General features: G+C 38.3%; 2 protein-coding genes across 2 annotated transcripts; one reads left to right on the forward strand and one right to left on the reverse strand.

Moving 5' to 3' along the window:
- The first annotated feature begins 397 nt into the window (after nt 1-397).
- On the forward strand, nt 398-11,113 carry gmppb (GDP-mannose pyrophosphorylase B). The gene is made up of 10 exons (XM_044348858.1): nt 398-512; nt 1,546-1,739; nt 1,956-2,036; nt 2,674-2,722; nt 4,352-4,494; nt 5,367-5,525; nt 5,614-5,692; nt 7,924-8,051; nt 8,719-8,901; nt 8,986-11,113. The coding sequence occupies exons 2-10, from the start codon at nt 1,611-1,613 to the stop codon at nt 9,115-9,117; spliced, it is 1,083 nt and encodes a 360-aa protein (XP_044204793.1). The 5' UTR covers nt 398-512; nt 1,546-1,610; the 3' UTR covers nt 9,118-11,113.
- A 1,751-nt stretch (nt 11,114-12,864) lies between these two features.
- Nucleotides 12,865-15,424, reverse strand: LOC122980639 (E3 ubiquitin-protein ligase TRIM39-like). The gene has a single exon (XM_044348857.1). It carries the CDS (start codon nt 14,947-14,949, stop codon nt 13,504-13,506), a length of 1,446 nt encoding a protein of 481 aa, XP_044204792.1. The 5' UTR covers nt 14,950-15,424; the 3' UTR covers nt 12,865-13,503.
- Nucleotides 15,425-17,324: the final 1,900 nt, after the last annotated feature.

A 17,324-nucleotide genomic window follows, 5' to 3' on the forward strand; every position in this document is an offset into this window, starting at 1 on the left:
CCTCTTTGTGTTTCCTCGGACAGTGTTTCACTGTTGAGCTGCGGTGGAAGTATAGTAACAAAAAGAGGGACTTTGGCACTATAAAGACTGTAACATTGAAAGATATCTACTTGATTTGATTTGAAGCTTCATTCAGATAAACTTTTGAATACATTTTTACACAGAAGAAGGACTGTAGATTTTACATTGTAAGTGCATCATGAAGGGATCTTCTAATGATCAATATGAACAGGAGGGATGATTCCAGTTTCAATGTTCATTTGGACACCTGATTGTTGTTTTATGACAGACTCGTGAAAATGTAAACCTGCTCTTTAACTGAAAAAGTAAGTCTGGTGGGCTTTTACTGTGAAGCTTTTCACCGGATGTTGTATATGTCACGTGGCTGACTTGACGCTACGCGGCTGAACAGGAAACCAAACAAGGAATTCAGATTTGAACGATCTTACGTGTCATTCCCGGAGTTTCAGTGATTCGGAAATCTCCTTAAGTCTGTCGGAGATCAAACCGCTGTGAGTTTTCATCATCTTTATACACTTTTACACAGACTGAAGGCAGGAGAAGGATGCTAACTGGTTAGCAGCCGGTTTGTAACGGCCGTAAATTAATCAGAAGCATGTTAGCTGTCTTAGCTAATGTGAGTTAGCTACAGTCACTGTGAGGAGTTGAGGACCTGAGCTCAGGCTGTATCTGTCTCTGGACCCCTCACAGTTCAGACTTATTAAACATGCGACTGTTCAAACACAAATTGTCGCTTTTTATGACTGAGTAGGTTCTGTTTTACTGTGTTATGAACACGGTTAGCTGCTGGTGTTGTGGCGAGAAATCAGTAATCAGAATAAAACAGTATTAATTCTGTTTCTACCTCTGTGTTTCCTCGGTTTTGTAGTTTTGTTGACACTTAATAGGGACTAACATAATACAATATGTGTTTATAGACAGACTTCCTTAAAGAGTGAATGAACTCTTGTGATCTGAGGCGATACCATGACTAACAGCCTAAATAAGGGTCATCAGCAGGACACAGTTTCTTCCTCTCATGGGATCCTATTTCTTAAGAATTAAGACTTTTGTATGAATTGTTCAAGGCAGCAACTATCAAGTTACAACTATCATGTCACAATTTCCTAAATGTCATGTTTTATCTGACGCTCCAAAACCCAAAGATATTCAGTTTACACTCAAAGAAAACTAAGAAAACCAGAAAATATGAATATTTCAGGAGCTGGAACTAGAGAATTCTGACCTTTTTCTTTCTGATAAATTTACTCAAAATGATTAATTGATATCAAAATAGGTACTGATGAATTTTCTGTCTGTAATTGATTAATTGACTTATTGTTGCAGCACTAGAATTGTTGGAACTCGGGTGTTTCAAATAATTATTTTGTCTAAAATAAAAATAAGCAAATATTTCATGGATCTGGCAGGTCGTTTCACAAAAGCTCAACCTGTTTCATAATCCTCACAGACTCCTCGTTTTCATACTTTCATACTAAAAACAAAAAGTCACTTGTCACTGTGACTCTCCTCTCTCCTGCTCAGGCTGGTTCTGGTCTCGTTATTGATGAGCTGTGGTCGCCCTGGTAACAGTTGCTAACGACAGAAGCATGAAGGCTTTGATTTTGGTGGGCGGGTACGGGACCCGGCTGCGACCGCTCACCCTGAGCGTCCCGAAACCGCTGGTGGACTTCTGCAACAAACCCATCCTACTGCACCAGGTGGAGGCGCTGGTCAAGGTGAGGTGACCCTCAGTGACCCTGAACACAGCTGCTTTCCTGTCAGTTTCTTGTTCTGAAGCTACCGCCAGGAGTCACACAGTCAGAAGATTTCAAGTCCGACACACGAGGGGCTTTAACTGAACTGTTGTCGTCTCATTTTATGTTTTTGTAACCTTTTCTCTCTCTCTCTCTGTCTGTCTGCGTGTTTGTGTGTGTGTGTGTGTGTGTGTGTAGGCTGGTGTGGACCATGTGGTTCTGGCGGTGAGCTACATGTCTGAGCTGCTGGAGAGAGAGATGAGAGTTCAGGAGCAGAGAGTACGTCTAACAAACCACCGCACTGACGCACTATTACAGCTGTGATAAACATCAGTACTCACACAACACATGAATGTTTTAATAGCAGCGGGTCGGTCCAGTGACTTATTAGGGCTTTCCTGAATTACCCACAGTGGTATCAAGTCATGCAGGTAGTTTTAGTTGACTTGACCTTTGCCTCGACCACATTACAGTAGATTCAAAGCAACTAACAGCATGACATAATTCAACATAATTCAACAACTCTTCCCAGTGTGGACAGTTTTCTGCTGCTCTGGTTGTCTGATTGTCAGTCTGTGATCTGCGGCATTCTGAACACACGTTACAACATTCTCACTATTTTTTTTTCTGACACCAATGATCAATCCATGTTTTTAATAAGTGAAAGAGAACATTAAAGATAGTACACGACTGTGAAACTATCTAATCCCACAGCCTTTTTATTCTGAATATCAGCAGTCCAGAGTGGAAGTCATACAAATCTAAACTCTTACAAATACACATTTATAAAAGGGAATCTGGTCAATTTGGCAGGTGAAGTGTTTATAATATTTTAAGCCCAGGTTTTGGAGTAATATTGAAATGATAATTGTGCTGACTCTGCAGTATCTTGAATGTTTCACTGTTTTCTCCTCAGCTTGGGATTCGTATTTCTCTGTCTCATGAGAAGGAGCCTCTTGGAACTGGTGAGTCATGCACATCTGTTGCCACGATATCACCCAAACATACTCGTCAAGTCAATTTAGCCCAATATCACATATCACAAATTTGACTTAGGGGGCTTTACAGTCTGTATAGCATTCAGCATCCTCTATCCTCAGACCCTGGATTCACATGAGGAAAAACTCCCCTCAAAAACCCTTTTAAAGGGGAAAAAATGGAAGAAAAGATGTACACAGGATACAGAATATACTGTTTGACTTATTGCACCTTCAACATTTACTTGTTTTGCACCAAAGATTGTGAAGAATTTTCTCAGTCTTGTCAATATTAAGCTGAACAAACATTGTTTGTAATTATAGAGAGAATTTATGGGACTCTGTCACTCAATGAGAGAGTTTGGTCGTAAAGTACACAAAACAAAGCTTTCTGAAGCACTGAATCAATATGAAGCAATTGTGCTGAAAATGGTTCACAGTTTGAAGTGGGTTAAAGCCTCTGAGTGGTGAATGAACAGTGTCACAGACCCAGCAGGCTCAACCAGTCGATCAAGCTCTCCTTGATCGAGTTAAGAGCACTGTGAAGCTATTACATATTCAGGGCTGATATCGCTCCAATTCATTCAGCGAAGCCCTCAATCTCATCTGAAAAAACACAGGAATTGACATTTGCCTCCATCTGTTCAGCTACAGTCAACATATCTATCATTGTAGAACGCATCAGCAGCGGGTGCAGCCATCTTGAATTAGGCCAAAGCAGTAGAATCAAGTTCAACCATCAGTCGCAGGTCAGAGTCCGACCCCTGACCTCTGATGGATGACGCTGACACATTTATTTATTTCACTGCAGCAAGTTGCACTATGGATAAATAAAAGTATACATAAATAAATTAATAAATTAAAAAAAAAGATTATAAATGTGTGAATAAATGAATAAGTAAATAAATTAATTAATATACAAATGTATAAATATATATATAAATGAATAAATCGATATATAATTACACAAATGTATATATTTAATGTCTCATTTAATTTGTGATTTATTTATTTATGGTAACAATTAAGCATTTATTATATAATTATTCATTTATTTAAGGTTTTATTATGCAATTATGTATGTATTAATTTATTTGAGCATTTAATTATATAATTATTTATATATTTATTTTCGGCCCTTAAAACCCTCCACAGTATCCAGGCCTTGTTACATCACACTCTCTGATACTGGTGTGACGTAACTCTTTTTTGGTGGTCACATGATTTTAGGCGTGGTGAAGTGAGGCATCGAAACATCATGTTGTGATATTTTAGCTTTGAAAAGGTTGATACTGTGTCGAGTAGTCTGCTTCGAACATCCTTACTGTCCACATACTTTTGGCCATATAGCGTCATTTCTGAACTTGAAATAGTACTTTAACCACTTTAATACTGTGTCTGTGAGTCTGATAGTTTTACTGTGTATTGTGTGATCAAAGGTTTCAAAGCAACACTGAGATCCATTTGGACCTGGACTGAAGGTTTAACTGATAATATATAAATAATAATAATGAATAATAATGAGAATTTAACCTGTGTGTGTGTGTGTGTGTGTGTGTGTGTGTGTGTGTGTGTGTGTGTGTGTGTGTGTGTGTGTGTGTGTGTGTTGGCGTACAGCGGGGCCCCTGGCGTTGGCTCGAGAGCTGCTGAACGTCGACAACGAGCCGTTCTTCGTCCTCAACTCGGACGTCATCTGTGATTTTCCCTTCAAAGATCTGCTGCAGTTCCACCGCAACCACGGCAAGGAGGGAACCATCGTGGTGAGAGAGACGGAGCAGAGCGTTACTGACTGTTTTTCCTTTTGTTCCTCATTTAAGACTTTTTAATTAATTCTCTGTCAATCACATTTCATCTCTAAGTGTCATCACAAATATTACATTCATGCGTTTCTATACAGAAATTCAAACTGAAATATGAACAGTTCAGACTATGTTCTATTGAATGACTGTATCCACATCACATCTAGTGCTAAAAAACTTGACTCTGTAACTTCAAGTGCAACTAAACATAAAGCAAATACAAAACAAACCACCATATGAATGAACTATAACATAAGAATTAACCTGTGAGAATCACATTTCACACCATTACCGTAAAGATGGTGGAACATCGTAGTGAAATCTAGATTCATCAATCAAAAACTGGTTTTGAACTGAACGGTAACAGTGTTCAACTTTCAGTGAACAAGATACAAGATCGCTGTTATGACACTGTGTGTTTTGGGGCTTTAAGTAGCAGAGCGAACATCAGCTGATTAGTGAAATTTAAGGATATGTGATGCTTATCAGTGAGCTAACAGGCACATTAGAACTTAAATGACAAATAAACCTTGTAATTATTCTAGCATTTAATGTGATTTATTCATTCTTAACTGCAGATACAAGAACATAGAAGAAAAACAACAACTATGTTTATTTGTTCCAGAGTGTTTTAACACTATTTAACTGGGTTTGGGATTAACTGATTTTAATCTCTGTTTATTTTTCATGATGAAAGCTGAATGTGTTTTTAATTGTCCTCTTATAGTCATGATCATTGTTTTGAAGTAAGACTTGACTATTCAAGGCTGTTACTCATGCCCAGGTGTGTGTTTTTTGTGTGTGTGTGTGTGTGTGTGTGTGTGTGTATGAAGGTGACGCGGGTGGAGGAGCCCTCTAAGTACGGCGTGGTGGTGTTTGAGACGGAGAGCGGCAGGATCCACCGCTTCGTCGAGAAACCGCAGGTCTTTGTCTCCAACAAGATCAATGCTGGCATGTACATCTTCAATCCCAGCATGCTGAGCAGGATCCAGGTCTGAAACACACACACACACACACACACACACACACTGCACTGTGAGTTTAACTATAAATCTTTTTAACTATATATCTTTTTTGCAGCTGAGACCAACATCCATAGAGAAAGAGATATTTCCTGTCATGGCGGAGGAGGGACATCTGTACGCGATGGAGCTACAGGGTAACTATAACTACTGCTGCAGCACTACAACACAATACTATACACAGTTTTTATGGCTGCAACTAAAACATGTTTTGTCAATTATTTGTCAGATTAATAGATTAATCATTTATAGAATAATAGTAATAAATCAAATTATTATTATAATTACAACCCATAATGCAACATTCCATGTAGAAGTCCGTGTTACGCCTCTATTCTCTCCATTCAGAAAAAGGATCTGTGATGTTGTGGACACATATTTGTTTAGTCATCAAATGTTACGTAATTAACATAATTTCCAGAAAAAAATATCATCTTATATTAGGGCAAATACAGTATTTGTTTTGTTCGTTTGCTCAGTCTAAAAATTAGATTAATGACTTAATAAAATAGATTAGTTGTTTATTATAGATGTCTTATTTTGTCTAAAATCCAAAAATATTCAGATTACAATCATATAAAACAGAGAAAAGCAGCAAACATTGGTATTTTTACTTGATAAATAACTAAAAGATTAATTGATTATCAAAATTGTTGACAAATATTTTTCTGTCAATCGTTTCAGCACTAATTTTATACACCTGAGAGATTAATTCTTATTTTTTTACCACTTGAGTTTTATTGTAACTACACGGTGACATCACTAAAAAGAAGTCGGACAATTGTGTTTCTTGAACCGTCGCTTCTTTTTATCTATGTCTCCGTGTTCCCAGTGATTTATTTTATTTATCTGAGAGTCACTATGGTAACATGATAATAGAATATATTGTGGGAAGTTGACCCGTGTGCTCGCTCTGGTCTCTTCAGCTCACAGCGCCACCAGACGTAAGTGTTCGGGCTTTTTCTTCACACCTGAACTCATGTAGTTCTGGAGAGGAATCGTTTGTAGAGAAGCACCGATGTCAACAAAACACCTGAAACGTGACGTCTGGATCAGAGGATTTATCTGTTTCCAGATACTTTAATTAATCGGTATTTATCCACTAGTCCTCAAGCAAACAGGCTGGATTCTGCTGCATTCAGATAAAGATAATCGGATGAGAATTAACCGGGATCCAGATCAGCTGGGAGATTCTGTGATCGGTGCTTCTCTAGATCCTCATCCCTCTCTGGGAGCAGTTAAACCTCCCTCCCGTCCTGTAGTCCAGACCGGCAGAAGCAGAACCAAACACTGGTCTGAGTCACTGACTCTGGTCCAGGTCGTAGTGGCTTTGTTTTCTGCAGAAAACACTGAGCAGCTTATTAAACCTTTGAGAGAATGACAGAGAGTCCTTGTGATTTCCTGCAGAAGATTTACTGAAATGTAAACACACCGGACAGCGAAACGGTTCGTTCAGCTCTTTAAAGTCGGCTTCATATTTATCTGCAACAACACCCTGAAGCTAAAAACCTGCAGGCTGATTGACAGTCAGCTACATGACGACAAGTGACGTCTTCTTAGAGAAAGGTTATAAAGGCTAATGAGAAATCACTAAAATCCTTCCTGTTTTCAACACACATATATGTGTAGTAAAAGAGAATAAACATGTAAACATCTGCACAGGCTTGAAAAATAAAACAAAATCAGCACAATTAAGTATGAGAAGTTTAGCTTGTTTGAGCTCAAGCAAAATAGATAAATTTAACAAAAATGTTCTCACTATTATCAACTTGTGGAACTAGAAATATATTAAATGTGTTGTGCATCATAAGTAAAAATTCATAGTTTAAATAATTTGTTAATTTTTAAAAAGAGCTTAATCATTTAATTTAAATAGATGAGATGACTCCATTTACTGAAAATTGGTCACACAATGTTATTTCTTGGTTGTTTATTTATTAATTTTAATTTAGTTTGTTTTGTTTCAGGCTTTGGCAGGTTTGTTATTTTTTAGTTTTGGCTCATTATCTTCACTTTGTTTGTTTGTTTTTTTCAACAGTGTTTTAAACCAATAAGCCACCAGGATGCCCCAGTGGCAGTAATATGTAAAAATACTGTAGAGTTTGTAGTTAATAGATAAAAAAATAAAACAGCAGTATGGTCCTTTAAATACAGTGATAACTGGTCAGTCTGTCAGTCAGTGGAAGCAGGTGTTGTGACGTAGAGCTCTCTGCTGATCATGTGACATCCTGCTTCAGTACATCAGCTGTTGGCAATCACAAGGAAACTCATGGTTTCTCATGGTCCTTGTTTCCATGGTAACTAACTGCTACCACTGTCTGTATGTCTGTCTGTTCTGTTTTGTTTTGTTTTGTCTGTCTGTCTGCAGGTTTCTGGATGGACATCGGTCAGCCTAAAGACTTCCTGACAGGGATGTGTATGTACCTTCAGTCACTACGGCAACACGCTCCTGAGAGGCTACGCACAGGACCCGGTTTCCTCGGCAACGTTCTGGTGGTGAGTTCAGCTTGTTGACGCTAATAACTTTTTGTAGAAAAGGAAATGAATCACTCACTCATCACTTTTTCAACCTTTTTTAACCTTATAAATTCAGTCAGATTTTAATTTCCAACAAAACATAATTTTAAACTTTATACTAAAGATGTTATAACACATTTTAAAAGCAAAGACCCGAAGATTGATTTATTGTAAATGTAATGGTTATAATGGGAAAGTTTTTTTGTCATTTTTTCTAAAAGTTTTTCTATTTTCCTTCATGATTTTACATATTTTATAAAATTATCTAAAATTTCCTCAAAACAAAAAGTGTATGTGCACAATTAATGAAAAAATTTAGAACTTAATCTGCTTTTAGTTTATATTATTTTAATGTATTAATTTATTTACTGTTTTTTTCTTCCTCTCATTCTTTTTGTCCTTTCTATTCGTCTTTCTCAAGACTTGATTGTAATTTCAGTTTACAATATCTAACTTACACATCTGATCTTTACCGCTTTGTGAAATACAGTAGAAACCATCTTAACCCTTTAAGTTCCAACAGTTTTAAGGTATGAGAACCTCGAGGTTACGGGTCGTTAAGTTCCTGTAGCGGAAAAAGCAGCTTACGTGTCAAATAAAGAACTGAACTCTATAATAATCTTCATTCTTTCTTTTTCCTCTGCAGGACCCGACGGCTCAGATCGGTGAGAACTGCACCATCGGCCCGAACGTGACCATCGGCGCCGGCGTGGTCGTGGAGGACGGGGTGAGGATAAAACGCTGCACGGTGCTGAAGGGAGCGCGGGTTCGATCGCACTCCTGGCTGGAGAGCTGCATCGTGGGCTGGAGCTCCTCCGTCGGCCAGTGGGTGAGTAAAAGACGGTGACACCGACCTTATTGGATGTTTAGATACTTGTTCTGATCGTTTGTCGGGTTAATGTGTGTCGTTCAGGTTCGTATGGAGAATGTGACGGTGTTGGGAGAGGATGTGATCGTGAACGACGAGCTTTATCTGAACGGCGCCAACGTCCTGCCTCACAAATCCATCAACGAGTCGGTCCCGGAGCCACGAATCATCATGTAGCATCGGACGGAGGAGAAAAGCCCAACGCCTTTTTATACGAACTCGACTGAACACCCAAACTGTGCCAGAGAGAGAGGGATGAACACATGGGTGGAAGGGAGGAGAGAAAAAGGAACAAAAGACGGCTTTTTTTTTTCTTTTTTTCAATTAATTTGGACTTGTTTTTAGCCCTGCTTCGCTGCACCTTCCATGAATCATAAACGATGGGGTAAGGCAGCGTTCGCATGTGATAAACAGTCAAAAAACTGACTGCAGCCCGGCCCGTCAGGAAGGTTTATACTAGTTAAAGCTCTGACAGTGCTGGAGGTTAAAGGTTTGAATGTGGCGGAAGTTAAACATGTGTGAACACTGCATTATTAGAGAAAAAGTGGGGGGAGTGGGCTGATATACCTGGGCTGGTTGTCTGTCAGATGGTGCAGGGACTAATATGAGTGTATTTAGGGGAGGCGGGGTTAGAGAGAGAGATGAACACTTCTGTTTAGATTCACTATGCATTTACATTTCCTGGACGGCTGCAGAGAATCAGTGAATAGACCCCGAAGGATCAAACCGCATCTACATGTTTCTCTGTTGTAGCAGAAACTAGAATAATGAAATGACACAGATTTCTGAGCTGACATATGCAGTGTTTGATATAGTTAAAGCTGTATTGATTGATTAATATTTGGCAGAGAACAAGCTGTAAACATTTGACATTTTATCGCTTTATGAAGATGTTAAGGTGAATATTTTAGCAAAGAGTTGTTTCTCCAGTAGACACAGAGGAACATTATCATCCCAGCTGAGTCATGTTTGTGTCAACCTGATCAATTTTTATACAAAAACTTTGATTAATACAACTTTAATCAGTCATAGAGTATATGTCGATTATGTCTCGATGCCTTTGTAAACTCAACCGCTTTTTCTGTTCTTTCTTTTTATCATGAAAACTATGCGCTTCAATGCCAAACTGGTTACTGGTCTGTTTACAGATTTAACATTTACAGATATTTGAGTTAGATGAATAGACTACATCTGGGATATTCTACTTAAAAATAATATATTGTTTTACCATGTTTTTCTTTTGTTTGAGTGTTTGTTAAAGGGTAACTTAAACACCCTCTGAAGATCTTGTTTTTGCTGGGTGTATTGAGAGTGCAAACAGGTTGGAAATTGAATTTCTTTATCACTAGAGGGGCTACAAATCTTGTCCTGAGGCAGCACTAGAGTTACTGTTGTTACTTAGTTTTTATCTTTCATACGGTGGCTGTTTTAGGACATCTCAGATCTCTTAATGCTGTCGAACTTGACTCAACCTTCATCAGTCTCAGCTGTACATCAGTTAGCTACAGCTAGCATGTTAAAATGCAGCTATTAGATATCAACATGCTACTGTTATAATGTAACATTTAGCATGTTAGCATGCTAACACACTAAATTTAGCATGTTCCCATCCACTACAGAGACCCAATTTCTGGCAGGGTTACAGTCGGCTTCATTGTGCATTTGACTCAACCTCAATTGGTGACTGAAGATGAAGGGTTGAAGCTCATCATTGAAAGCAGATAATAAACGCTTAGCATGTTAGCATGCTTTTAGCATTCATCTCAAACTGAGACTGTTGGGAATTCACCCTTTACTTTTAGAAGTATCCTGTCATGAACTGACATATGAGAGAAAACTTTGTTCGGCACCTCCAGCATCTTTATTATTCATCCTCAGGGGACCATGAATGTCTGAACCAAATTTCATGGCAATCCTTCTGAGAGTTGCTAGAATATCTCACTCCTCACCAAAGAGTTGGACCGACAGACTCACTGATAGACCAACGTTGTTGAATTTAACATAAGACGTTTTGAATCGTGTGTATTAATTAATATAAGAAGAGTTTGTTTGATACACATTCAAATGGAGATGAATTAGCTCTTGATTTGATTCATTATTGTTGTAAAAATTAATCATTTTAATGTGCAACAGGGATGAAGGAGTCGCTTGATACAGTCAAAAACAAAACAAAACAAAACAAAAACCTTTGCTATTGAAGGTTTCTGGAGCTCCTCGCCACAGTCGTCCATGTTTTTGTCAGTTCAGATGTACAGAGGTCAGTAATAATGTGTCTTCTACTTGTGACTTATCATGACTGACCATGAACACATGCAGCAGTTGAAATCAGCCGTCTGTCTGTCCAAATAATCAACAACATTGATCTCTGAACTGAACGCAGTAGCTCCTCATTGTTACGCAGTTAGTGACAAACAGTATTTAGAACACTGAACATACAAAGACTTTGACTGTGTCTGAATGAATGAAGTTAATTCTTGTAATGAAGTCTTTTTTTTTTTAAAGAGAATAATATACTGACCACATCCACAGCTTGTCTCGGCTCTTTTTTTTTGGATCCACTCCTCTGATTTTACTCATGAAGATCAGTTTACTAGTCATGGTTATTCTACTCAGCCTGTGAGAACAGCTGTCTAATGTCTAGAGCTGCAACTAACAATTAGTTTCTTGATTAATTGATAAGTTGTTTGAGCCATAAAATGTCTGGAAATGGTGAAAAATGTCGATCACTGTTTCTCAAAGCCTCAAATATCTAGTTTTATCCTGACCGACAGTCCAAAACCCAAAAATATTCACTTTACTATCACAGAGGACTAAAGAAACCAGAAAACAGAAACATTTGAGAAGAATCAACCAATCGTCGCAGCACTAATAGTGTCTTCTTTGGTTCTGGAGATTATAAGCATTATTTACTTAATGAAAACTTGTGATAGATAAAGACATCAAACAATATTCTCAACGACCACAGCTGCTCTCAACTTCTGTAATTTATTGTGGAAGCATATTAGCAACAAAAATTGAAAACTGGAAATGAGCTTAAGTACAAATAAAGTTTATTTATAATACATAAGTTGATTTAGAATCACAATAAAACATTAATAAAACAACTATGAAACACAATAATGTAAAGTTTACAGTGGATTCAGAAAGTATTCCGACCCTTTGCTGTAGCACTCCTAATTGTGGGCAGTTGCATCCTTTTTGCTTTAATGATCCTTGAGGTGTGTCTACAACTTGATGTGATTCCACCTGTGGATAACTGAATTGACTGGACATAGTTTAGAAAGGTGCACATCTGTGTGTATAAGGTCCCACAATCCACAATCCATGTCAGGACAAAATCCAAGCCCTGAACCAATGCACAGTAATTTACGGTAAGTTTATAATTAAGCCTGAATCTAAGTGTCCACTATTTGAAATAAAGTAATGAAAACTCTTACAAACTGACAGTGCAGGATTCAAATCACTGACGAAAAATCCTAAAAATATAAAATGATAGTAAATGGTTTATGCATTTCACCCAAAAAGCTGCAAAATGGTAATAATAGAGAAAATGTTATTTTGTACATATATATATAAAATCCCTGTTATAATTTACCAGAGTCCAAGGTGACATCTTCAAATGTCTTGTTTTGTCTAAAACCCCAAAATATTCCATTTACAATTATATAAAACAGAAAAACAGGAAAACCTGGCATTAGAGAAGCTGGAAACACTTTGCTTGTTTGGCATTTTTGCTTTTATGAAGTTAAAGTGACACATTTTATGTATTAATCATTAATTATTATGTAGTATGAAATTAGGACACAGTAAGTTGAAAAAATATAAATTTAAAAAATAGACAATAGGAGTTATAAAACTTATGCTTAGAAGATTTGTGTGATGGTACTTTTTTTTTTTCAGCAGTAAGGCTCAGAGTGTCCCATTATCATCACAGTTTGTCCCAGAACACTTATATACATCACTCCCTATTCATTCATATACAGACATTTGCTGTGTTGAAAAACTGTGGACATACTGGTAAAAAAAACCCCTCAAATTGGGTAAAACATCCTTTGTATAATTACATATACAGAATCATTATATCAACATTAATCAACATAATCATAGAATTATGAATAAGTAATTTGCCATTTTAAATCACAGACACAATACAATCATGTATAGATAATTCCATTTCATGGTTAATACCGATTATCATTTTTTTCCCTGAAAATCATTTTGAGTACCCTGAGCATTACAAATCATCTTTTTAAATCAATACCTCACTCCTCTTACTGCTTCATCCTCTATGATGTTCCTTTCCTCCTTTGGGCCTTTGACTGTCTTATGGTGATGTCATGCCAGGTATTGGACACATGCAGGTCAGGTAGGCGATGATCAGGTCTGGTTTCCACCTTCCCTCCTCTGTCTTTTTCCAGATTCCTCCAGATTGTGGATCTTTTCTCTCTCTCTGTGCCGAGGCCTCCTGTAGCATTTCTCTGGTTTCTTTGACAACTAAGATACTAAATGATGTCATTTCTGGGCAGCCTTATTTAACCTGAGAGTATAACATGGTATGCCCATCTAGGACCTGAAGGGACCAGGCCACAAGCTTGTAAATGAAGGGACTGTGTGCTGTTCCATTGTTACAAAGACTGTAACTGGTAATATCTTCAGTGGGAGTTCATTCATGGTGCCGATGTAAGGAAACAGCCTCTCAGTGAAGGTGTGTGTGAAGGTGTGTATGTGTGTGTTAGTATCAGGATCAGAGAATGACAGTTTTCCTCTGTTCCAGTCCAGATGAACTCTGATCCTCTGCAGCTTCTTCTTCACTGAGAGAACTTTATTAGAGAGTGGTGGAGAGATTGCTGTGTATTTTCCATCAAGGAGACTTATTTCCCAGTATCCAGCTGCTATTTGTCCCTTGATTCCAACAGATTCATTTACCACACCCACACCCCAGAATTTATCATGTCTAACCTCAACGTCCCAGCTGTGAGTCCCAGAGTTAAAGCCCTGAGAGCTCAGGACACAGGGGTGATGGTCAAACCTCTCTGGGTTTTCAGGAAGCTTCTGTTTCTCTCCACGTCTAACACTGGTCAGATCTTCAGACAGGATAAGGTTTGGCTGAGCAGTGTTTGGATCCAGAATCACAGGAGTGTAGGAGACCATCTCCTTCATCTTGTTCCAGATGTTGAAGGTCAGGTTGCCCAGGTGTTTGGCCACATCTATCAGAGCTCCTGAGACCAGCTCTGGATCATCCAGCAGGGGGCGCTGCTGGACTCTTTTCACTGCAGCCTTGTAGTTCTGCAGGAATGAGACGTCTTCAGCTCTCAGCTCCTCCTCTGTGGCTCTGATTGTGTCTGACAGAGCTGCTATCTCTCTGCTCAGACTCTCAATCTTCTCCTTCATCATCTGATTCTTCTGATCCTCTTCCTCCCTCAGAGCACCGATCCTGGCCTCCTCTTCCTCTTGTAGAAACAGGTGAAGCTTCTTAAACTGCTCCTTAATCTGCCTCTCTGTGTCTCTAGCCTGGACCTTAATGTGTTCTGCTGTTTGATCACAATTTCCTTTAACTTTGTTAAAAAGCTTCAGTTTCTCCTTTAAGATCTTCAGGGATTTCTGGAGCTCCTCTTTGTGATCATGTGCAGCTTCATCGATGGGTTTGAATCTGTGGTTGTTGTGTGTTTTTGAATCTCTGCAGACAACACACACTGGCTGCTGATGGTCCAGACAGAAGAGTTTGAGTTTCTCAGAGTGCAGACTGCAGAGATCCTCAGACCCTGCTGAAGCTCTCTGATCTCTCTCCAGTAAGAAGGTCTCACACAGGTTCTTTAATGCCAAGTTACGAGGAGGATCAATGAATAAATGTCTTTCCCTACAAACTGGACACTCCTGAGTTTGTTTTCCTCTCCACCAGCTCCTCACACAGTCTTTACAGAAGCTGTGGCTGCATGTCAGGACAACTGGATCATTAAAGATGTCCTGACAGATAGGACAGGAGAGATCGTTTTCTGATTGAGAAAACATTTTGTCTCTGTGTGACGCAGAAAACACAGCAGACAGGGGAAGTTCCACAGTCTCGAAAGTTCCCTTAAAGTTACTTTCACTTTGAGTCGTAGCTCCTCTAAAACTCTTCTTTATAATGTAGAATCAGCAGAAGGTTGAAGTGGCAGTATTCCAGTAGTCCAGCAATCCCAGTGTTTCCAGTGTTCCCAGTATTCCCTCTTTTATGTGGCCTCTCTCTGTGGAATTCCTGAGTTTGGTCTGGAGGTGAATCTTGAACGCACTGAACAAAAAGGGCAGCGGTGCTATTTAACCAACGTCACATAATGCCAACAGTTTTGGAAAGCAGTATGCACGTACTGCACACACCCATCTGATGCACATGACTCCACCTGAGGTGAACATGCCTTTACATGAGTTTGGTGGCAAACAGTGGCGTCATTGAGGGTAATAGTGAAACTAAGTACTCAGGGCCCAGACATGGAGAGGGCCCTCAGAAAGCCTGGAGTTAAAAGATTGTTTTTATCTGCAATTTTGAAATTTCACATTATTAGCATTGTATTTAAACTATCAAGTGTTGGCTGAATAAATAGTTTGACCAACTATTTCTTGTATTTAAAACATTATTAGAGCCTCTGAGGGGCCTAGTGTAGTCTGCTCCTGCAGTAGGGTGGGCAAAAATGGTTCCAAATGGGTCTTCAGACGCTGTAATTGTGCTAATACTAAGGAATTTGGATGAAGTTGATGCTATCATGTCACTTAAATGTCACTTAAAAAATAAAATCAGGCTATAAGAAGAGAAAAGAAAGAAAACAATCAGAGGGAAAGCAGCTGTTGACACGTGGCTTGCAATTATAATAGTTAGCTTCTTGACAAATGAAGAAGCATTTCAGTTTGAGAAACAACCACAGAGAGTGAATCAGTGCATGTTCATAATCACCATCTTCTCATGTTACTGAGGATGTTAGACAAGCTGAGCTCATAAAGTAGCTACTAAAAGTTATTTTAAGTAGTCATTTGCAGCAGTTCACACTGAAAAGAGATTTGTAACATCAGGTATTACACAATATTATACAATTTTAAGATGTTTGTAATATACAATGATTCTCAGCAACTTTTGAAATATGATCAGTTTACTATAATGTTTTGATCAGTTTTACAATTGTGTTTATAAACATTACTGATCCAAAATAAGGTTTAAAAACTTAGATTAAGTTCATGTTAATATTTAACTTTACTTCTTGTATTAAGATCATTCAGTCAGTTTGAGAGTGATTGCAGGTTGTGATCCTCTGTTTTCAATTCAATACTGGGGCCAATTGTTTGTCTGTATTTGGATTGTGTCTTCAGGTCTCTGAAGTTGTATTCAGTGATGTCTTATTTAGTTGTCTTTGATTATGAAATACAGTCAGACAGTAAACAATTCTTTGTGGAGAGGCAAGCAGACAACAGACACAGAGGAACATTATCATCACATCCAAGTCATGTTTGTGTCAACCTGATGAATTTTTATACAAAAAAATTGATTAGTGCAACTTTAATCAGTCATAGAGTATATGTCGATTATGTCTCGATGCTTTGGTAAACTCAACAGCTTCTTTCTTTTATCATGAAATCTATGCACTTCAATGCCAAACTGGTTACTGATCTGTAAAAAGTGAACAAAATGTAAAATGCTTTTTGTAACAAACTGCAATTCATCAAGATCGTTTACAGTTATTTGAGTTAGATGTTAGACTGCATTGGGGATATTCTACTTAAAAATAATATATTGTTTTACAATGTTTTTCTTTTGTTCTAATGTTTCTTAAAGAGTAAGTTAACACCCTCTGAAAATCCTGTTTTTGCCAATTGTTTTTGCCAGTCAACATGCTACTGTTATAATGTAACGTTTAGCATGTTAGCATGCTAACACACTAAATCTAGCATGTTCCCATCCACTGCAGAGACCCAAGGGTGACATTTCTGGCAGGGTTACGGTCGGCTTCAGTGTGCGTTTGACTCAACCTCAATTGGTGACTCAAGATGAAGGGTTGAAGTTCATCATTGAAAGCAGATAATAAACGCTTAGCATGTTAGCATGCTTTTAGCATTCATCTCAAGCTGAGACTTGGGAATTTACCCTTTACTTTTAGAAGTATCCTTTCATGAACTGACATATGAGAGACAACTTTGTCCGGCACCTCCAGCGTCATTATTATTCATCCTCAGGGGACCATGAATGTCTGGACCAAATTTCATGGCAATCCTTCTGAGAGTTGCTAGAATATCTCACTCTTCACCAAAGAGTTGGACCGACAGACTCACTGATAGACCAACGTTGTTGAATTCAACATAAGACGTTTTGAATCATGTGTATTAATTAATATAAGAAGAGTTTGTTTGATACACATTCAAAT

Source organism: Thunnus albacares, chromosome 4, assembly GCF_914725855.1.
Source record: "Thunnus albacares chromosome 4, fThuAlb1.1, whole genome shotgun sequence".
NCBI classification, from domain to species: domain Eukaryota; kingdom Metazoa; phylum Chordata; class Actinopteri; order Scombriformes; family Scombridae; genus Thunnus; species Thunnus albacares.

Coding starts and splice junctions, on each gene's coding strand:
- LOC122980639 (XM_044348857.1), bottom strand. CDS start 14,949: ATGTTTTCTCAATCAGAAAACGATCTCTCCTGTCCTATCTGTCAGGAC.
- gmppb (XM_044348858.1), top strand. CDS start 1,611: ATGAAGGCTTTGATTTTGGTGGGCGGGTACGGGACCCGGCTGCGACCG. Junction 2,723..4,351: donor GAAGGAGCCTCTTGGAACTG/GTGAGTCATGCA, acceptor GTTGGCGTACAG/CGGGGCCCCTGGCGTTGGCT. Junction 5,693..7,923: donor GTACGCGATGGAGCTACAGG/GTAACTATAACT, acceptor GTCTGTCTGCAG/GTTTCTGGATGGACATCGGT.